The sequence below is a fragment of the Somniosus microcephalus genome, chromosome 31 (genome assembly GCF_052327205.1).
Source record: "Somniosus microcephalus isolate GS21.2 chromosome 31, FLI_Smic_1.0, whole genome shotgun sequence".
Lineage (NCBI taxonomy): Eukaryota > Metazoa > Chordata > Chondrichthyes > Squaliformes > Somniosidae > Somniosus > Somniosus microcephalus.
In genome coordinates, this window is record NC_141017.1 from 39,663,432 (window position 1) to 39,685,387 (window position 21,956).

Sequence of the window (21,956 nt, forward strand, 5' to 3'; positions counted from 1 at the left end):
AGATCTCGGGGGGTTGTGGGGCTGGAGGAGGTGAGAGATATCTCGGGGGTGGTGGGGCTTGAGGAGGTGAGAGAGATCTCGGGGGGTTGTGGGGCTGGAGGAGGTGAGAGAGATCTCGGGGGCGGTGGGGCTGGAGGAGGTGAGAGATATCTCGGGGGTTGGTGGGGCTGGAGGAGGTGAGAGAGATCTCGGGGGGGTGGGGCTGGAGGAGGTGAGAGATATCTCGGGGGCGGTGGGGCTGGAGGAGGTGAGAGAGATCTCGGGGGCGGTGGGGCTGGAGGAGGTGAGAGATATCTCGGGGGTGGTGGGGCTGGAGGAGGTGAGAGAGATCTCGGGGGGTTGTGGGGCTGGAGGAGGTGAGAGAGATCTCGGGGGGGTTGTGGGGCTGGAGGAGGTGAGAGATATCTCGGGGGGTTGTGGGGCTGGAGGAGGTGAGAGATATCTCGGGGGCGGTGGGGCTGGAGGAGGTGAGAGAGATCTCGGGGGGTTGTGGGGCTGGAGGAGGTGAGAGATATCTCGGGGGGTGGTGGGGCTTGAGGAGGTGAGAGATATCTCGGGGGGTGGTGGGGCTGGAGGAGGTGAGAGATATCTCGGGGGCGGTGGGGCTTGAGGAGGTGAGAGAGATCTCGGGGTGGGTGGGGCTGGAGGAGGTGAGAGAGATCTCGGGGGGGGTTGTGGGGCTGGAGGAGGTGACAGAGATCTCGGGGGCGGTGGGGCTGGAGGAGGTGAGAGAGATCTCGGGGGGGTTGTGGGGCTGGAGGAGGTGAGAGATATCTAGGGGGCGGTGGGGCTGGAGGAGGTGAGAGAGATCTCGGGGGGTTGTGGGGCTGGACGAGGTGACAGAGATCTCGGGGACGGTGGGGCTGGAGGAGGTGAGAGATATCTCGGGGGGTGGTGGGGCTGGAGGAGGTGAGAGAGATCTCGGGGGGTGGTGGGGCTGGAGAAGGTGAGAGAGATCTCGGCGGCGGTGGGGCTGGAGGAGGTGACAGAGATCTCGGGGGGTGGTGGGGCTGGAGGAGGTGAGAGAGATCTCGGGGGGTGGTGGGGCTGGAGGAGGTGAGAGAGATCTCGGGGGCGGTGGGGCTGGAGGAGGTGAGAGATATCTCGGGGGCGGTGGGGCTGGAGGAGGTGAGAGAGATCTCGGGGGGGTTGTGGGACTGGAGGAGGTGAGAGATATCTCGGGGGGTGGTGGGGCTTGAGGAGGCGAGAGAGATCTCGGGGTGGTGGGGCTGGAGGAGGTGAGAGATCTCGGGGGGTTGTGGGGCTGGAGGAGGTGAGAGATATCTCGGGGGGTGGTGGGGCTGGAGGAGGTGAGAGATATCTCGGGGGTGGTGGGGCTGGAGGAGGTGACAGAGATCTCGGGGGGGTGGGGCTGGTGGAGGTGAGAGAGATCTCGGGGGGTTGTGGGGCTGGAGGAGGTGAGAGAGATCTCGGGGGGGTTGTGGGGCTGGAGGAGGTGACAGAGATCTCGGGGGTGGTGGGGCTGGAGGAGGTGAGAGATATCTCGGGGGGTGGTGGGGCTGGAGGAGGTGAGAGAGATCTCGGGGGGGCGGGGCTGGAGGAGGTGAGAGATATCTCGGGGGTGGTGGGGCTGGAGGAGGTGAGAGAGATCTCGGGGGGTTGTGAGGCTGGAGGAGGTGAGAGATATCTCGGGGGGTTGTGGGGCTGGAGGAGGTGAGAGATATCTCGGGGGCGGTGGGGCTGGAGGAGGTGAGAGAGATCTCGGGGGGTTGTGGGGCTGGAGGAGGTGAGAGATATCTCGGGGGTGGTGGGGCTGGAGGAGGTGAGAGAGATCTCGGGGTGGTGGGGCTGGAGGAGGTGAGAGAGATCCCGGGGGTGGTGGGGCTGGAGGAGGTGAGAGAGATCTCGGGGGGTGGTGGGGCTGGAGGAGGTGAGAGAGATCTCGGGGGGTTGTGAGGCTGGAGGAGGTGAGAGAGATCTCGGGGGTTTGTGGGGCTAGAGGAGGTGAGAGAGATCTCGGGGTGGTGGGGCTGGAGGTGGTGAGAGAGATCTCAGGGGTGGTGGGGCTGGAGGAGGTGAGAGAGATCTCGGGGGGTTGTGGGGCTGGAGGAGGTGAGAGAGATCTCGGGGGGTTGTGGGGCTGGAGGAGGTGTGAGATATCTCGGGGGGGGCGGAGAAGGTGACAGAGACAGGAGGTAATTCAGAAAGGTTGGGGGTGAATTTGCGCGGTGGTTCTACCGCTCATCTACTAAAACCCCATGGCAGACGGGCAGAAGAACCACTGCGCAAATTCACCCCATTTATCTTTTCCAGAGTAGTTGACAAACACTGTTTTTAAATTGATGAAACCGGTTTTGTATTCTTGTCCCTTGTAGGTTTTGGCTTTGATTCCGTTAGAGTGATAGTTTACTGATTTTGATTCCCATTCGGGATTTGTGGATTGTTGTTGGGCTTTGCATTTTGTACTTTGTAGTCTCCTTTTTTCTGGGCTTTTTGGTACAAATAATAAGTAATGGCTCCTGTTACAAGGGCAAGTGTGGCCACCACTGACACACTTGCTGCAGCTATGATAGCTGTTACACCTGTGGGAAAAAAAAGGAAGTTGAGTAAAGTAATTTGTAAAACTGTATTCTATAATCTATTTTAGCAATAGTACAATTTGATAAGCAATTGTAATCCATAACATGTCAAATACATATTTTGTTCCATGTGTGTCCAAGCAGAACTGCATTTTTGAAAGTCACTGGCAGTTGTACAGTCACATAGCAGAGATGGGCTGCTGAGATTTTAGTGTTTTTAGTGTCTAAAGTGGGGAAAAAAGTTTCATTTCATTTCAATTTTTAAAAAGGTTTTAAAATTAAATTTAGTTCTAGTTAAGTTAGTTTAGTTTAGGTTAGTTTAAGTTTAGATTAGTCTAGACAAAGTAGAGAAGGAAAAGACCGCCAGAAAGACTACCAAAGAAAAAAAAAAACCCAGAGGAAAATAGAGGAAAAAAAAAAGCCAAAGCAAAAAAAAAAGAAACAAGAGAAGAACTACACAAACCAGTGAACGGCAGCCACACGGGGCTTCAGCAGCGGTGGTTGAGTCGGCGGCATCGGGACCGAGTTCGAGGAGGCGAGGTGACTCGGGCCGCAGCCCAGCGGTCCAGCAACCGGCACAGCCGAGGGGACTCGGGCCGCATCCCAGAAATCGGAACGCAGCCCGGCAACGGGCACAGCGGAGAGGACTCGGGCCGCATCCCAGAAATCGGCACAGCCGAGGAGATCCGGAACGCAGCCCGGCAATCGGCACAGCGGAGAGGACTCGGGCCGCATCGCAGAAATCGGCACAGCCGAGGAGATTCGGAACGCAGCCCGGAAATCCAGCAATCAGCACAGCCGAGGGGACTCGGGCCACAGCCCAACAATCCAGCACGGGAAAGGCCCGAGGAGCCAGGCCAGCAGGCACAGAGACCTCTGAGGAGAAGGAGAGCAACCAGAAGGCTCGCAACCAAGACCGTGAGTACAGGGCCCAGGGAGGGAGGCCCAGGGAAAGGCCCGAGGAGCCAGGCCGAAACAGAGGCCCAGAGACCTCTGAGGGGGAGGGGAACAGCCCGAAGGCACCGGGAAACAGTGGCTCACAGACTCAGACCTGAGAAGGGTGAACCCAGGAGCCGAGGCCCAGGGACCACGGGGTCGGAGAGGGGGACCGGGAAAGTTCGCGAACAGGGAGAGGGTAACACCAAACCCGGGGCCCCAGAAAAGCTTATTCTAAGATCAACAATACTTTACCAAAAATGAGCGAATCAGAAGATCCACAACAGCCCCGCTTCCAGATTCCCCCCAACACCACAAAAAAAGCTATAAAAACGATCAAGCATGCTCAGATGAGAGAAAAACCAGAAACTCTCTTTACTGACTGTTACAACAATGGGACAAAAAGTAACCTCATATTCTACTCAGATCAGCCAGCGGCTTGGATCAGAGCAATAAAATCACACCATACCAGTGTTAAGCTAAAAAATACCGCAAATGGGTCCATAATGAAAATTAACACACCAGGAGACAGTTCAATCACGACTGTCAACGCGTACAATACCGGAACAATATTAGTGCAAGGCAACCTCAACAAATTTGCAACGGCCTTCAGGACACTGAAAAGATCAACTACGAGGGGAATGAACAGCCCCAGAGTGGCCCGCACTCCCCCCAACATTGACAACTTACCAGGAGAAAATCTGCATGGTCAAGGGATGAACGAGCCACACAGTTCAAACCAGACACTAACCCCGGGGAACCACAGCCACACGATACAACTGACAAACCCCAGCATAACTACCACGGAGGAAGCCACACATAGTTCCCCTACCATTCCCAGCCCACCAAGAGAAGAGCAGCATAGCCAGGAAGTGAGTGAGCCTTCCAGGGCCGACCAGCTTAGCCAGGAAGTGAGTGAGCCTTCCAGGGCCGACCAGACACATACCCCGGGATCACACAGCCAGATACAACCAAAAGATAAATTTGATCAATTAGAGATAGAGATGGTTAAACTTAGAGAGGAGGTCCTCAAATTGAATGACAAACAAAAGCAGGAGAGGGAGAGACACAAGAGAGAGCTGAATAGACTTGATAACCAGGTGAATCTACTTAAGAATCAGGTGAAAGAGCTGCAGGAAAAAGAAGAGAGCCATAGAGGAGAGAAAACACCATTAGACCAGCAACCAGAGACTAGAGATAAGACAAGACAGAGCCGGACGGAACGGCTGCACCCCCACACGGAACAAAAGCAACAGACACACAATACAAGGGGTGCCACACAGACCGACCAGCATGCTGACTCGCAATCTTCCCCCACCACCATGGAACCACAAGCGAGCCGCTCACAAGAGGTACGCACACACCAGACACCCCAGCCCAGCACACACACTATGAGTCCAGGCGAAAGCCACCAGACAGTAAACACAAACAAGGCTGACGTCGTAATACTCATAGACTCAAATGGGAAATTTCTATGGGAGAAAAAGCTCTTCCCTAGAAGTAAAGTAGAAAAGATTTGGTGCCCAACAACAGACAGAGCCATGGGATGGCTGACCAAAGCCAGATTAGGCTCCCCCCAACACATAATAATACACACAGGCACAAATGACCTAAAGGCCAAACAGAAAGAGGTAGCAACATCGCTCAGAGCAATGATTAGGAAGGCAAGCAGTACATTTCCAAACACTAGAATCACTGTTTCCACAATATTGCCGAGAACAGACTTCAACAACAACACAATTCATGAGATAAATGCCAGCATAGCAACAGAATGCGAATCAAACCACAACGTACACCTGGCCCAACACCCCACCCTCGATGAAGAATGTCTTTACGACCACGTCCACATCCAAAGGCAAAAAATATCGATCTTTGCTAAAGCCCTGAAGGACGTCGCTTTTAACCGGGTCCATACCCAGACTCCAAGAGGACCCCCCCCCGACCACCAGAGATCAGCGGGGTACATATCAGGAACACTACAAAGACCACCACCACACCAACCGAGACCGGAGAGGATCCCCATGCAAAACAACATTATCAGACCTGCACCACTCCTGTCCCACAGGGGAATAGGACCGCTACCAGCCAGACAGAGGGAGAGATGCACAGGACGTACGCAATACCTCAGACAGAAACAATCCATTAAGAGACAATAAGCAGGTGTGCAGCAGCATCTACTTCCGCCTTATAGATCAAGGACTAATTAATAGAAAGAACTGTAACCAAATTGTATTAACTTTTGTAGACAACTGGGGTGATCTTTTTTTTCCCCACACTTAGACACGACAAACACGTACCACTCTTTAACCTATCATAGAAAAAGATAAAACTTAACATGAAATCCTTATATATTTCGACCTGGAATATCCAAGGTCTACGCTCTTCACTGCGAGAAGTGAAGAGTAGGACCCCAGAGTTCATAGAGGAAACTAAAGATCTAGATATTATCATTTTACAGGAAACTTGGTATAAAGGAAAAGGACACACCGGCTGTCCCCAAGGGTACACTGAGCTAGTGGTCCCCTCCAATAAATTACCAAGTGTAACCCAAGGCAGAGACTCCGGAGGCATACTGATCTGGTTTAAAACAGAACTTAAGAATTACATCAAATTTATAAAAAAGGGCGAAAACCATATGTGGCTCAAACTTGAGAGGGAGATTATCTCAAACACCCAAGATGTTTACATTTGCGCACTTTATATCCCTCCAATCGATTCCCCGTACTACAAAGAGGACACCTTCTCCAACATGGAGGGGGAAATTATCCAATACCAGGCCCAGGGGAACGTGTTGATCTGTGGGGACCTCAATTCAAGAACGGGCGAAGAACCAGACTTCACCAATAATCAGGGCAACAATTACGTATTCGGGAATAACCACTTTGACATCCCTTCCATTCCATACAGGCATAACTGCGACAAGCAGTCAAATACCAACGGTAAACAGCTACTACAGCTCTGTCAAAACCTGGGTCTGTACATTGTCAATGGTAGGTTCATAGGAGACCTCCTAGGAAGATCGACCTACTGCTCACCTCTTGGCTGCAGCACAGTAGACTATATGATTACAGACTTGGACCCATCCTCTTTCAGAGCATTCACAGTCAAACCACAAACAACACTGTCAGATCACAGCCAAATTACTATGTTTCTCAAAAAGACAGAAACAAACAACATAGAAACACAACCCAGTAAACTGTACAACACCAAAAAATCGCACAGATGGGCCAAAAATGACACGGAAAAATACCAGAAAACAATTAGCAATGCATCAACTCAAGCTCTCTTAGACACCTTTCTGGATAACATATACACTCACAATAAAGAAGGCGTAAACCGGGCAGTTAGTAAACTAAACAATATTTTTGATAATTTGGCAACAAATGCAAACTTGAAAGCTCGCAAGAACAAACCCAAAACAAAAAACTATGAAAAATGGTTTGACCATGATTGCCATAACATGAGGAAAAAACTTAGAAAACTATCAAACCAAAAACACAGACATCCAGAAAATGAGGAATTACGCCTTACTTATTGTCAGACGCTAACACAATACAGAAACACACTCAGGACCAAAAAAGAGCAATTTATTAAGAATACACTCAGCTCCATGGAGGAATCCATTGAGTCGAATTGTTTCTGGGACAACTTGAAAACACTACACGACGATTTGTCCATTCAAAATGGGGACACATGGGTAAACCACTTTGAAAAATTATACCAGAAAAACACACTAGGACCAGAGCAACACCAAATACGCAAAAAACTTGAAAAGCTTGAAATGGCCATAAAAGATAACCAAAACCCGCTAGACGCCATAATAACAGAAAAAGAACTTCTTGAAAAACTCAAGGACCTGCGACCAGGAAAAGCTTGCGGGACAGACGGCATACTAAACGAGATGATTAAACACGCAGACGACAAACTGAAACTGGCTATCCTAAAACTCTTCAACTTGGTTCTGAGTGTCGGTTATTTCCCTGACATCTGGAACAAAGGACTCATAACACCCATATACAAAAGTGGGGACAAAATCGACCCAAACAACTATCGAGGCATCTGTGTAAACAGTAACCTGGGGAAGGTATTCTGTAGCATCATAAACAAAAGACTTATAAACTTCCTTGAAGAGCACAATGTCTTGAGTAAAAGCCAAATTGGATTCCTGCCAAACTATAGAACATCCGATCATATCTTCACCCTACAGACCCTAATTGACAAACACGTTCACCATAACAAAAGCAAAATCTACGCATGCTTTGTAGATTTCCAGAAGGCTTTCGACTCCATCTGGCATGACGGTTTATTCCTGAAACTTATCGAAAGCGGGGTAGGAGGGAAAACATATGATGTAATTAAATCAATGTATACAAACAATAAATGTGCAGTTAAAATTGGAGACAAACAAACAAAATACTTCCCACAGGGGCGGGGGGTGACGCAGGGCTCGCCAATCTCACCGACACTCTTTAATATTTACATTAATGGATTGGCAAAACTACTTGAACAATCTACAGCACCCGGCCTCACCCTATATGAATCCAAGGTTAAATTCCTCCTCTATGCCGATGACCTGGTTCTGCTGTCACCAACTAAGGAGGGTCTACAGCAGAACCTGGACCTGCTGGAGTCGTACAGCCAGACTTGGGCCCTGACAATAAATCCCCAAAAAACCAAAGTCCTTGTGTTCCAGCAAAGATCCAAACAACATGGACCCACAATAAATTTCACAGTAGGAACAACCAAAATTGAACAAACCACTCACTACACATACTTGGGCTTAAAAATCAGTTCTACGGGAAACTTCAAACTGGCTGTGAATGAACTGAAAGAGAAAGCAAGAAGGGCTTTCTATGCCATCAAAAAATCAATCCAAATAGAAATCCCAATTAGCATTTGGCTCAAAATTTTCAAATCAGTAATTGAACCAATTGCACTCTATGGCAGTGAGGTCTGGGGACCACAAACACAACAAGATTTTGCAAAATGGGACAAACACCCAATTGAGATCCTACATGCGGAATTCTGTAAAAGTATCCTCCGGACTCAAAGGAAAACAGTAAACAACGCATGCAGGGCGGAACTAGGCCAATACCCATTAATAATCACTATCCAAAAAAGAGCCACCAAATTTTGGAATCACCTACAAATGAGCAACCCCCAATGCTATCACTACGACGCCCTGAAATGCCAAGAGCTGACCATAAAGAAGAATACCCTCAGTCAACTAGTCCTGGGACTCAATAAAGTAACGAATAACAATACTAACAATAACCAGCCCCAGGACAGTGACAGGGTAACACAAAGAATTCGACCCAACACAATCGTCGCTAAGCAAAAGGAAAAATATCTGTCATATTGGGCAGAAACAACAAAAACCCAAAGCAAACTCAATTGCTACTTGGCCCTAAACAGACAATACAACATAGCTGATTACCTGACCATGGTAAAGGATAACAAACTGAGAAGAACCTTGACAAGGTACAGACTTAGCGAACATAGCCTAGCGATCGAAAAAGGCAGACACAGGCAGACCAGGCTGCCAAGAGAAGACAGGATATGCTCTCACTGCAGTCAGGGAGTAGTTGAGACAGAGATGCACTTCCTCACAGCCTGTGGAAAATATCAGGGCATCAGAGAGAATTTCTATCAAAAATTCTCACAAATATGCCCTGAATTCAGAAATCTGACTGACAACCAAAAACTCCCATTCCTACTGGGGGAGGAGAGAAGCTGTGTAACACTGGCGGCACACTATGTTACAGCTTGCCATGAACAGAGGGACAACCAGTAAACTAAGACAAGAGTATATATAAACAAGGCGAAAATATATTTATAAACTCAGGGATATACCTGTTTATACACTGTATGAATGGAACCGCGTTTATGTGTTCAACCATAAATGTATTTTGATGCTTTGGCAACATAAGATGTACCTTATCATGCCAATAAAGCGATTTGTATTGTATTGTATAGAACGCTACCATTGGCAACTGTGTGCTACTTCACTGAACTCCACATCACGCAAAAAAAGAGATCACCAGACCAAAATTCTGCAACTAAACGGGTGACCCATTTTAAAATTAGCAAAATAACATGCAACAGGAGTGCATGCCGCATAAATGGGAATAGTACATCGGAGGTTGTTGAATGAGATGTTTATTCCACTCTTGCAAAAGACTCTGTAAATCACTTTGTAACTTGTTGCTTGTGAATTATGTGGTCTTTAAGAGTGGAACAAGCATATATTTAACAGATTCCTATACAGAATATTCACTACCTTTTTCCTGGACTGCTCATTGTAAAGCTCTTAAAAGTCAGATTCCAAAGTTAGATCCTACGGATGCATCACTTATTTACTTGCTCTACTGTTTTCAGTCGCAAGAATTATTATTGAATGCCACCAACTATGTTCTCCCTACAACACGCACCAATCCATGATTGAGGGGAGGCAAGCAAGCAACTAACTTCAATCCTTCTGCATGTGCAAGTTCTTCAATAATTTATTCCTATGCCTGCTATGTCTGCCTGGTCTGAAGTCAGTACGGTAGGTATGCAACCTGTTGCCATCTCTCTGCTTTGCCTGGCTGCTGAGAGGTGTGAACTAACAACCGCCTTCTCCCATGGGAAGATCCAGCATCCTCTACAGAGCACCAACCCTTCAGTTCAGACTAGATTGGGAATTAATCGCAGTATTTGTGCTTGTATTCCTTCACTGCCATCAGTGATTTACTCTGCCTTCGATGTCCTTGTCCCCACCAAGTTACTCACCATCTCAGAGCCCTGCTGTTCTCGGTTACAGTCCCACCTTCACCTAAAGTCTTACGGCCTCAAACCTGAGCACACCTGCCGTACAAGTGGCTGGTCTGGTTATTCACCACAAATCTTGTTTGACTCGAGCCCTGACCAGGAGGGTAAAGTTAAATGTTTTATCATCAAGATTTCAAACTGACCTTTGACTTTGATGTGCACGCTCTTCTCATCAGCCCCAAGTTTATTAGTAGCTGTACATTTATACATTCCATTATTTTCTGTTGTGGCATCGGAAATATGGAGGACTCCAGGAGGATTAATCACAATATTGCTTTTTTGGGGGTAGTCCCATTTCATTGTAGGCTGTGGGTTTCCTTGGGCATCACAGATTAATGTGATACTATCACCATTACTGAAATGTACTGGGGACTCGGAGATGGTTTTGTTATTTGCTGATACAATTGTGCCTGTAGGTTTATCTGTAAAAGAAAAGAAAAAATTAAAAATATGACTTCCATTTGATTTTGTTAGAGAGCAATTGTAGCTCCTTTTAACTTGAATTGCTTTGTGTCGTGCGCTAGGCTTCAGCAGAAGCGATTCTGTGCCCAGACCTTTGTCACTGTAAAGGTGCAGAAACAGCCAGAGCTGACTCACTATCAAATTGTGCTTCATTCCTCTGAGAAAATGCTGCACTGTAAGGGGCCACCTGAAATGCGGGCTTGTCGTTGGGGGCATCCTGCCAGACTCCAGAGCTGCACATTGATAGAATCAATGCTCCTAGATATTTCCCCCCAAAAAAGACTTGAATTTATATTGCACAAGATAATCTTGAATAAATATCTCAAAGCCCTTGCACGCAGTCAATTACTTTGAAGTGCTCTGACTATGATGTAATCAAGTATGGCTGCCTTTGGATTATTATGGGGAGTTGGAGGGGACACTATTGCTGGAGGGTTTGTTGGGGTGGGGAGTGCAGAAGTGGTACATAATTGGAACAGTGTATAAGAGATGTGTTCAGAGACTTTGCTAGAGATATTTCAAAACACACAAAAGGCAATTATATATGGTGAATTTTATCATTTAATGTTTTGATTATGCTGTTTCCAGTCTTCAACTTAGTGAGAAAGCAAGATGGTGGCAAAAAAGATTTTCCAAAAGTATTTGGAGTGCTTTGATTGGTTGTGTTTCTGCTGCTGACTATTGGTAGATGTTTTCCTGTTTGTGGTGGTTAGTTTTGGATCATTGTAATTGGTAGTCTTTGTTGCTGCTTGCACTCATTCATTGGTATGTTCACAACCTTCTTAGTTATGATTTGTTGTTTCATCATTTTGAGATGAGTCAACCAAGTGGCAGCTTAACACAGAGATTTCCATGCACACAAGTGTGATGATAAAATGCAGATTAGACAATGGCGCCACGCAGTGAGTTGCACCACTTGTATGCCAATGGACAATGAGTTGTGCCTTCCCATGACCTGGAGAGGTACTTAAATCAGAATTTCCTGGTCACAACATTTGCATATCCATTGAAGTAGTGATTAGCGTATAATCCATATAAAATGGGAGAAATCTGCTACAGTGTATGGAAATTAAAGCGCAGCCTTTAAAAATCCAGTTCTGGCTAAGATTACAGCAACAAGTGCCACACTGTCGGAGGTGCCGTCTTTCGGATGAGACGTTAAACCGAGGCCCCGTCTGCTCTATCATGTGGAAGTAAAAGATCCCATGGCACTATTTTGAAGAAGAGCAGGTGAGTTCTCCCCGGTGTCCTGGGGCCAATATTTACATAACAAAAAACAGATTATTTGGTCATTATCACATTGCTGTTTGTGGGAGCTTGCTGTGCGCAAATTGGCTGCCGTGTTTCCCTACCTTACAACAGTGACCACACTTCAAAAGTTATTCATTGGCTGTGAAGGGCTATGGGATATTCGGAGGGTGTGAAAGGCGCTATAAAAATGCAAGTTTTGTATTTCTTTCTTACAATATGGCTGCACATCTTGCCTACATACAATTACCTGCATAACCCTAAAACCCCTTCCTCCACTTTAACAGAGTGATACCACCACATCTCTTACTTCAGCTGCCCTACGCCACTCCTCAACTGCAAGCCTTCACCTAATTTACTCAATCTTGTTGCCGCAAAGATTGGTGCCCAATGCCTGGAAGAGGCGAGCCATCGAAGGGAGCATTCCCAGTCTGAAACACATAATGCCGCACGAGGAGATGGAGGGAGAGGCACTCTGCTCTTGCCGTGTGAGATGCTGACTTCAAAGATACTGAACACCAACAGTGTTGCGATTGCATCCCTGTGAAGCTTCTCTGTCTCCTTAATCCCAAGGGGTTCATTCTTAGCTTGTTCCTTTCCTTCCTGCAAATTTGCCACAGGAGGAGGAAAATGATGATGAGGAAGAACAATGACACAACTGCTTCTTTGTGAACAATGTTGATGATGGGTAAGACAAGGAGAATAACAATGAAGAAGGATATGAAGGAGATGAATCAACCAACCTGTGAATTCCTCTTCCCCAAGTCCCTCAAACACACCCCCTGCATCATTTTCTTCTTTACTCCCATGCATCAGCTCATTTTTTCACCCAGGGAGAATTAGATCGTGTTGATAAGGAAGTGGCACTGGGTGATTCACAGAGTCTGAGGGCGCTGGTGTAGTTGGAAGTGGCCTTAGAGAGGGTACAGAAAAGATTTACGAGAATGATTCCGGGAATGAGGGACTTCAGTTACATGGATAGACTGGAGAAGCTGGGGCTGTTCTCCTTGGAGCAGAGAAGATTGAGAGGATATTTGATAGAGGTGTTCAAAATCATGAAGGGTCTAGACAGAATAGATAGAGAGAAACTGTTCCCATTGGCGGAAGGGTCAAGAAACAGAGGACACAGATTTAAGGTGATTGGCAAAAAAAACAAAGGCGACATAAGAAAAAACTTTTTTACTCAGCGAGTGGTTAGGATCTGGAATGCACTGCCTGAAAGGGTGGTGGAGGCAGATTCAATCACGGCTTTCAAAAGGGAGTTGGAATAGGGCGGGGAGTGGGACTAGTTGAGGTGCTCTTGCAGAGAGCCAGCATGGACTCCATGGGCCAAATGGCCATCTTCCGTGCTGTAACGATTCTATGATTCTAATGTATGGCAGCTACATTGGAATCTGCAATGGACCCCCATCTAAGAAGCAGCCAAGGATCAGTCAGTGCCTCCAGCTCCGTGGAATCACAGACTGTGCTCTGGTGGCAGTAGGGGAAATAATGGACAGCATCCTACATACTGGCTTCCTGACCCTGGAATAAATCAAATTCAGATTCCTCTCCTCGCAATCCCCACTTCCCACCCGTTGGAATCGGATGCATGAAAATTCCCCCCACCTGCCCGCGGCGCTACCGGGCGCTCCAGTCAAAATCTCAGGGCCTCATTTGCATAATTCCTGAGGCTTTAATGAGCCTGGTGCACGGTTTTTCATGTTCATTTTATTTTTCAGTTCTCTAGAACGGCCCAACCCTAAACATTGACTTGTTTGGTCTCTCCACTGATGCCGACTGATTTGCTGTGTGTTTCCAGTATTTCCTGCTTTTATCTTTAAGTACATGGATTGACACAGAATGTACAGCACAGAAAGAGGCCATTCAGCCCCACTGGTCCATGCTCCACACTCGTCTCCTCCCACCCCTCTTCATCTCACCCCATCAACATATCCTTCTATTCCTTTCTCCCTCATGTACTTAACTAGCTTCCCCTTAAATTCACCTCTGTTATTCGCCTCAACCACTCCCTGTGGTAGCAGGTTCTGCATTCTAACCACTCTCCAGGTAATTTTCTCCTGAATTCCTTATTGAATTTATGAGTGGCTTTAATGGAGTACGTGGCTTGCGACCCATAGTAACATGTGCTGGGTCTGCTTGTCCTTATAATCTCCTTAAAAGCGGTAAATTACACTAGCATGCATCAGAGGTGAGGCAAGGTACAGCAATGAAAAAGATTAACTCTTGTTCTTATCGTCCATCGAGAGGGGCAACTGATGCATCAGGGTTTACCTTTAAGATGTAATAGATAGAAATTGGGAAGATCAATCACATTGTTTCACTTTGGTTGCCAGTGCAGCATCTTATTTTTCGGCCCTCTGCAGTTTAATCAGTAATCATGTAACAGAAGAACTGGTTTACAACCCCTCTTCCCCCACCTCCGGTTTTAATTATGCACTCTAAGTTGTACCTGCTACTGATCAATGCTGTAGGACAGAAGATTACAGTGATAATAATTCAATGATAAAAGCTCCATACCACTCCCAACATAATGCAGAAAATGAGTCAACAAAAATGTGTTCAAGTGGAACTTACAGTAAGTTTGCAGAGTCACCGAGGAGTTTGTGATTGGTTTTGTGATGTTGGAGCTCAAGTCCACTTCTGCCAAGCAGGTGTACTCCTGGCCATCATCTGACATACTTGCAGTGAAATTGAAGACATTCCTCAATCTTTTATCGTCACCCGGCAATCCTGGTTCTTCTGTGGAAACACTCTGAACAATCTCACTCCCTCTCAGCCATGTGAGTACGAGCTTATTGTTTGGATAGACCCTGGGACCAGTGCACTCCAGACTATATGTTTTGTTAACTTCCAGCACGTCAGGGGGCGAAGTAATGTTTAACTCTCGATCTGTTAAAGGAGGATCACAGTTAACAGAATTCACTGAAATAATGTGCCTGAGCACTGTGGGCTACCTTCCCTTGCAGATATCCACTGTCGCACAATGTGAGCAACAAACAAGAAGCCTGTCCGAACAACGTGTGTGCCTTGTGGGTCACTGTCCCTTATTAAGGATCAGAATACTGGTTTGATGTTTGGACTCTTCAATCTGCACGGTCCTAAAACCTGGCAGTCCGATTGGAAAACTGAAACACTACGGACATCAACAACATTAATAAAGATATGCATCAAAGTAAGATATTTCCCACTGAAGATCACTGAAACAGCTTACAATACAAATCTTCATTTTACAGAGAATCTGGTCGCTAAATAGCCACTGCTCCATGTTGAGTCAAACTGAGCCAACCCATTGCGGATTAACTTTCATTTGATCTGGATTAGTCCCAGTTTCAAATTGAAACTTGATTTTTGAAGACTATTGTTTAAATATTTAAAAAATCTCTCACTATTGAAAGATTGTAGCAAACTCCCATGAAGCTATTGTACAGCAGAGTGCCAAGTGGTGGTGAAACTTAGTGTGAAAATCACCCAGTGCTCGCTGACCAACGTCTTGATTATAACATTCTCATCCTTGTTTTCAAATCCTTCCCTGGCCTCACCCCTCCTACCTCTGTAACCTCCTCCAGCAACTTGATAACTAGTAATATTAAACCCATTTATAATACTTTCTTCACTCTTTAGTATTCCCTACCTCTGAGCCATATGCCAATTTGTGACAGGGACACAGTTATCTGATCTGTTGTTGGACCTTTGAAGAGCTTAAGATGGATGCTAGGAGATTTATGAGGGTTGCTTCCCCCACCCCCCCTGATTTTCTCATTCTTCTACGAGCGTAATTATGTGGGAACCTCAGGAAGAATTCCTCGTTACATTCTGTGGTTGATTTCCTGAAACTTTTTAACGTGAATAAAGCCACATTGAAATGGAATGAGATGGGGAACCTTCCTTAACTTGAAGGATTTTAAAGCCAGCCCAGTTACAAGGTGCACCGTAGCGTGAAGGATACAAGCAGCCCCTTATGTATTAGGCCAGATTTACCAGTCTTCTGATTTCCCCACTCTCCTTTATTTGATAATGCTCCATAGCCCCAGTTGAAATCAGCAGAGATCAGGGCCTCACTTTGTGTAATCCAATTTCCTACTACACAGCAGGTTATCAACACACCAGCACCAAGCTGCCCTGAGCCAGACACTTTCTGCACATCCTTAAACAGTTCACCCATCATTATCATTTTCCCTTTATATCTTATTAATACAAGATTTTTAACTTACTGTATACAGTCATCCTTTTTTGCTTCGTCTTATTTTCCCCTGATGTGCATTGTACTAAACATGTCACTAAGGTAGACCATGATTGGATACTTGTTGAAGAAACGGTGCTCCATTGAGCCCCATGTTTTGGGTGGTTATCTTTTATTCCTTCCATTATTATTGATTTGGTTGCACATGTTGCACTGCAGTTCACCACCAAAGACTCTCCAAACGCCACAGCTGGGGGGCTTGCGTCAATCCACATCTCAACTCCAGCCATGATTTCTGTTGAGAAAACAGTAAATACAAAGATATGGAATACATTAAGAGGTTGAACAGTTCAGAGTAAATCTCCAAGCCTTTTAAAAAGCAAAACACTGCGGGTGGTGGAAATCTGAAATAAAACAAAAAATGCTGGAAATACTCAGCATCTGTGCAGAGAGAAACAGTTAACATTTCAGGCCAATGACCTTTCATCAGAACACTGCTTGGCTCTTTCATTTCTCTCTCAAATTACTTCATTGCATTTCTGACCAAGATTTTTATTATACTTGGACAGAATTATGAATACTCAGGTGTCAATCTGTGCCCAGAGAGCAGGATGTCAAGAGGAGAAGAATGCACAGCATCGCTCATTCACACCTCCAAGCCCTCCTGGGGGCATTGAGGAGGACCAACAGACTCTTGGATGTGGGTGGCACCAAGCTACCCAGGCATTGAAAACGGGCCTTCAGCACCTCAATGGTCCTCTCACTCATCAGCCTGCTGGCTGTGTGGGCCTCATTGTATCGCTCTTCTGCTTGTGTTTGGGGTTACTGAAGTCAGACCATCATCTGAGAGGCGTCACACACTATCTGCACATTCACACAGTGGAATCCTTTTCTGTTCATGTAGGTGAGAGGTTGCTCTATGGGCACCTTCAGTGCAGCGTGGGTGCCAACGATGTACCTTAGGGAAGCCAGGATTCCTACAGAACTGTGTGGCCCTTTCTGCTGCCTGGTTATGTGCCAACGCTAATGAAGTGGGTTGCTCTGCTGTACAGGGCATCAGTGGCCTTGCGAATACATGCTCGTATTGCTCGCTGGCTTCCAATAGAGATTCCCCTGTAGCTGTCTGAAAGGAGCTTGAGCCATAAAAATGGAGGGCAGTGGTGACCTTCATTGCCACAGAGAGCCATGCTGACGGATGAACGCGGCTGGAGATCGTCACACAGTAGCTCAGAGAGATGGCCAATTGCAGCTTTTGAGAAATAAACTCTTCTGATGCAGAGGTCCTCATAGGACCTGTGCTGCCTACACATTTTTTGGTGGGGTTAATACCTGATGGGCTGTATCTTCTGACATAATGCTCGAGTCACCATCCCTGCAACTTGTGCTGCTCCTCCTCCTCCGAAGTAATGGCCTAGAGTGGAATGCGGAGGAGAAAAGCCATACTTGCTCCTGAATTTCTCTAATTCTGGTGACGGGGTGGGGTGGGGCGGGGGGGGGGGGGGTCCGAAAATCATTGGGTGGTCTGACCCAGGAGGAAGGAGTGAAATTTAGTGCAGGTCTCAGTAGGAAACAAAGCAACAAAAAAAAGGATTGAAAAATTGCTTCCAAATTGCAGAAATCAATAGCAAAGTTTGCAGACTCTTCAAACCTCACAAACTCCTCAGCTCTGCCTTGATCGGGTGACACAGGCCGCTGCTGCACCTCAAAGTGCAATACGGTGTAAATCCAGGAAAGTCGTGTCTACAGTGCCACTGGCTGACAGGCGCAAGTATGCAAATGAGCCCAGTGGGTTCATGGAAAGGACCAAAATGATCGAGAGAACTTTGGGGAAACGATTTAAAGGTGGACAAGCAACGTAAATTGCTGAATCCCGAGTTCCTTCTAAAGTTCATTTCTAAGCCATTCCAGCGCTGCAAATGGCAAGGAAATTCAGCCCCTAAGATGTATGAAATGTTAAAGATGATGTTCATATTAAATGTTTTGGGGGACAGTAAGAATGGTCTAGTTTATATTTGGTCTCTCCCTCTCTCGCCTGAAACCGCATGTGCCCAATGAATATCATTAAATTAAGGTCTTTTGCCAGTTTCAGGGCCTAAATACCATTATAGAAACATAGAAGATAGGAGCAGGAGTAGGCCATTCGGCCCCTCGAGCCTTCTCCGCCATTCAATGCAATCATGGCTGATCATCCAAACTCAGTACCCTGTCCCTGCCTTCTCCCCATACCCCTTGATCCCTTTTGCCTTAAGAAATATATCTAACTCCTTCTTGAATATATTTAATGAATTGGCTCAACTGCCTTCTGTGGTAGAGAATTCCACAGGTTCACCACTCTCTGGGTGAAGAAATTCCTCCTCATCTCAGTCCTAAATGGCTTACCCCTTACCTTTAGACTGTGACCCCTGGTTCTGGACTCCCCCGCCATCAGGAACATCCCTCCTGCATCTAGTCTGTCTAGTCCTGTTAGAATTTTATAAGTTTCAATGAGATCCCCTCTCATTCTTCTAAACTCTAGCGAATATAAGCATAATCGACCCAATCTCTCTTCATACGTCATTCCTGCCATCCCAAGTATCAGTCTGGTGAATCTTCGCTGCACTCCCTCCATGGCAAGAACATCCTTCCTCAGATGAGGCGACCAAAACTGCACAAAATAATCAAGGTGTGGTCTCACCAAGGCCCTCTACAACTGCAGCAAGACATCCTTGCTCCTGTACTCAAATCCTCTCACTATGAAGGCCAACATACCATTTGCCTTCTTAACCGCCTGCTGCACCTGCATGCTTACCTTCAGCGACTGGTGCACAAGGACACCCAGGTCTCATTGCACTTCCCCTTTTCCCAATTTATTGCCGTTCAGATAATAATCTGCCTTCCGGTTTTTGCCACCAAAGTGGATAACCTCATATTTATCCACATTATACTGCATCTGCCATGCATCTGCTCAATCACCCAACCTGTCCAAATCATACTGGAGTTTCTCTGCATCCTCCTCACAGCACACACGCCCACCCAGCTTTGTGTCATCTGCAAACTTGGAGATATTACATCTAGTTCCCTCGTCTAGATCATTAATATATATTGTGAATAGCTGGGGTCCTCGCACCGATCCCTGCGGTACCCCACTAGTCACTGCCTGCCACTCGGAAAAAGACCCGTTTATTCCAACTCTTTGCTTCCTGTCTGCCAACCAGTTCTCTATTCAAGTCAGTACCTTGCTCCCAATCCCATGTGCCTTAACTTTGCATGCCAATCTCTTATACGGGACCTTATCGAAAGCCTTCTGAAAGTCCAAATACACCACATCCACTGGTTCTCCCTTATCCATTCTACCAGTTACATCCTTAAAAAATTCCAGTAGATTAGTCAAGCATGATTTACCTTTTGTAAATCCATGTTGACTTTGTCCGATCCTGTCACTGTTTTCCAATAGCTCTGCTATTACATCTTTTATAATGGACTCTAGCATTTTCCCCACTACCGATGTCAGGCTTACATCAGGCTATAATTCCCTGTTTTCTCTCTACCACCTTTTTTAAATAGTGGGGTTACATTAGCTACCCTCCAATCCATGGGAACTATTTCAGAGTCTATAGAATTTTGGAAGATGACCAGCAATCCATCTACTATTTCTAGGGCCACTTCCTTGAGTACCCTAGGATGTAGATTATCAGACCCTGGGGATTTATCGGCCTTCAATCCCGTCAATTTCCCTACAAATACTGATTTCATTCAATTCCTCCCTTTCATTAGACCCTCTGTTCCCCGATATCTCTGGAAGGTTATTTGTGTCCTCCTTTGTGAAGACAGAACCAAAGTATGTATTTAATTGGTCTGCCATTTCTTTGTTCCCAATTATAAATTCCCCTGATTCTGACTGCAAGGGACCTATGCTTGACTTCACCAATCTTTTTCTCTTCACATAACTATAAAAGCTTTTACAGTCAGTTTTTATGTTCCCTGAAAGCTTCCTCTCATATTCTATTTCCCCCCTCTTAATTAATCCCTTTGTACTCCTTTGCTGAATCCTAAACTGCTCCCAATCCTCAGGTTTGCTGCTTTTTCTGGCCAATTTATATGTCCTCTCCTTGGATCTTATGATATCCCTAATTTCCCTTGTTAGCCATAGTTGAGTCAGCTTTTTTGTTTTATTTTTATGCTAAACTGGGATGAACAAATTCTGTAGTTCATCCATGCAATCTTTAAATGTTTGCCATTGTCTATCCACCGTCAACCCTTTAAGTAACGTTCCCCAATCCATCCTACCCAACTCGCGCCTCATACCATCGTAGTTTCCTTTGTTTAAATTCAGGACCCTAGTCTCTGAGTCAAGTACTTCACTCTCCATCTTAATGTAGAATTCTATCATATTATGATCGCTCCTCCCCAAGGGGCCTTGCACAACAACATTGCTAATTAATCCTTTCTCATTACATAATACCCAGTCTAAGATGGCCTGATCTCTAGTTGGTTCCTCGACATATTGGTCCAGGAAATCATCCCATATACTCTAGGAATTCCTCCTCCACAGTATTGTTACTAATTTGGTTAGCCCAATCTATATGTAGATTAAAGTCACCCATGATAACTGCTGTGCCCTTATTGCACGCATCTCTAATTTCCCATTTAATGCCATCCCCAACCTCAGCATTACTGTTTGGGGGTCTGTATACAACTCCCACTAACTTTTCTGCCCCTTGGTATTTCTCAGCTCTACCCATACAGATTCCACATCATAAGAGCTAATATCCTTCCTTACTATTGTGTTAATCTCCTCTTTAACCAGCAATGCTACACAACCTCCTTTTCCTTTTTGCCTGTCCTTCCTGAATATTGAATACCCCTGGATGTTGAATTCCCAGCCTTGGTCACCCTGGAGCCATGTCTCCATAATTCCAATTACATCATTTCCATTTACATCGATTTGCGCAGCTAATTCATCCACCTTATTACAAATGCTCTTCGCATTAAGACACAAAGCCTTCAGGCTTGTTTTTTTAACACTCTTAGTCCTTTTAGAATTATTATTTACTGTAGCCCTGTTTTATTACACCCTTGATTTCTCTGCCTTCCCCTTTTGCTTTTCTCCTTCCTGTCTTTTGTTTATATCCTTGCTTCCCTTTCCTCTGGCTCCCTGCACAGGTTCCCAACCCCCTGCCATTTTAGTTTAAACCCTCCCCAACAGCACCAGCAAACACTCCCCCTAGGACATCAGCCCCGGTCCCGCCCAGGCGCAAACCGTCCAGTTTGTACTGGTCCCACCTCCCCCAGAACCGGTTCCAATGTCCCAGGAATTTGAATCCCTCCCCCTTGCACCATTCCTCTAGCCACGTATTCATCTGAAATATCCTTCTATTTCTACTCTGACTAGCACGTGGCACTGGTAGCAATCCTGAGATTACTACCTTTGAGGTCCTATTTTTTAATTTACCTCCTAACTCCCTATATTCAGCTTTTAGGAACTCATCCAATTTTTTTACCTTTATCGTTGGTACCTATATGCACCACAACAACTGGCTGTTCACCCTCCCCCTCCAGAATACCCTGAGGCGCCCGGAGATATCCTTGACCCTTGCACCAGGGAGGCAACATACCATCCTGGAGTCTCGTTTGCGGCCGCAGAAACGCCTATCTATTCCCCTTACAATAGAATCCCCTATCACTATAGCTCTCCCACTCTTTTTCCTCCCATCCTGTGCAGCAGAACCACTACTGCAGCCTGCTATTCGCTAGTCTTACAATGGGCCCACAACTCCTGGGTGGCCAGTCGGAAGGGC

At 46.2% G+C, this 21,956-nt stretch overlaps 1 protein-coding gene across 1 annotated transcript in view; it reads right to left on the reverse strand.

Moving 5' to 3' along the window:
* Nucleotides 1-2,054: 2,054 nt before the first annotated feature.
* Nucleotides 2,055-21,956, reverse strand: part of LOC147097788 (vascular cell adhesion protein 1-like) — a 48,337-nt gene continuing 28,435 nt past the window's right edge. The window contains exons 5-8 of the mRNA XM_085971897.1: nucleotides 16,211-16,474; nucleotides 14,574-14,888; nucleotides 10,430-10,708; nucleotides 2,055-2,543 (exon numbers count right to left, since the gene is read on the reverse strand). Coding sequence (XP_085828023.1) covers nucleotides 2,368-2,543; nucleotides 10,430-10,708; nucleotides 14,574-14,888; nucleotides 16,211-16,474 — 1,034 coding nt within the window. The 3' untranslated portion in view covers nucleotides 2,055-2,367. The remainder of the gene's footprint in view (nucleotides 2,544-10,429; nucleotides 10,709-14,573; nucleotides 14,889-16,210; nucleotides 16,475-21,956) is intronic.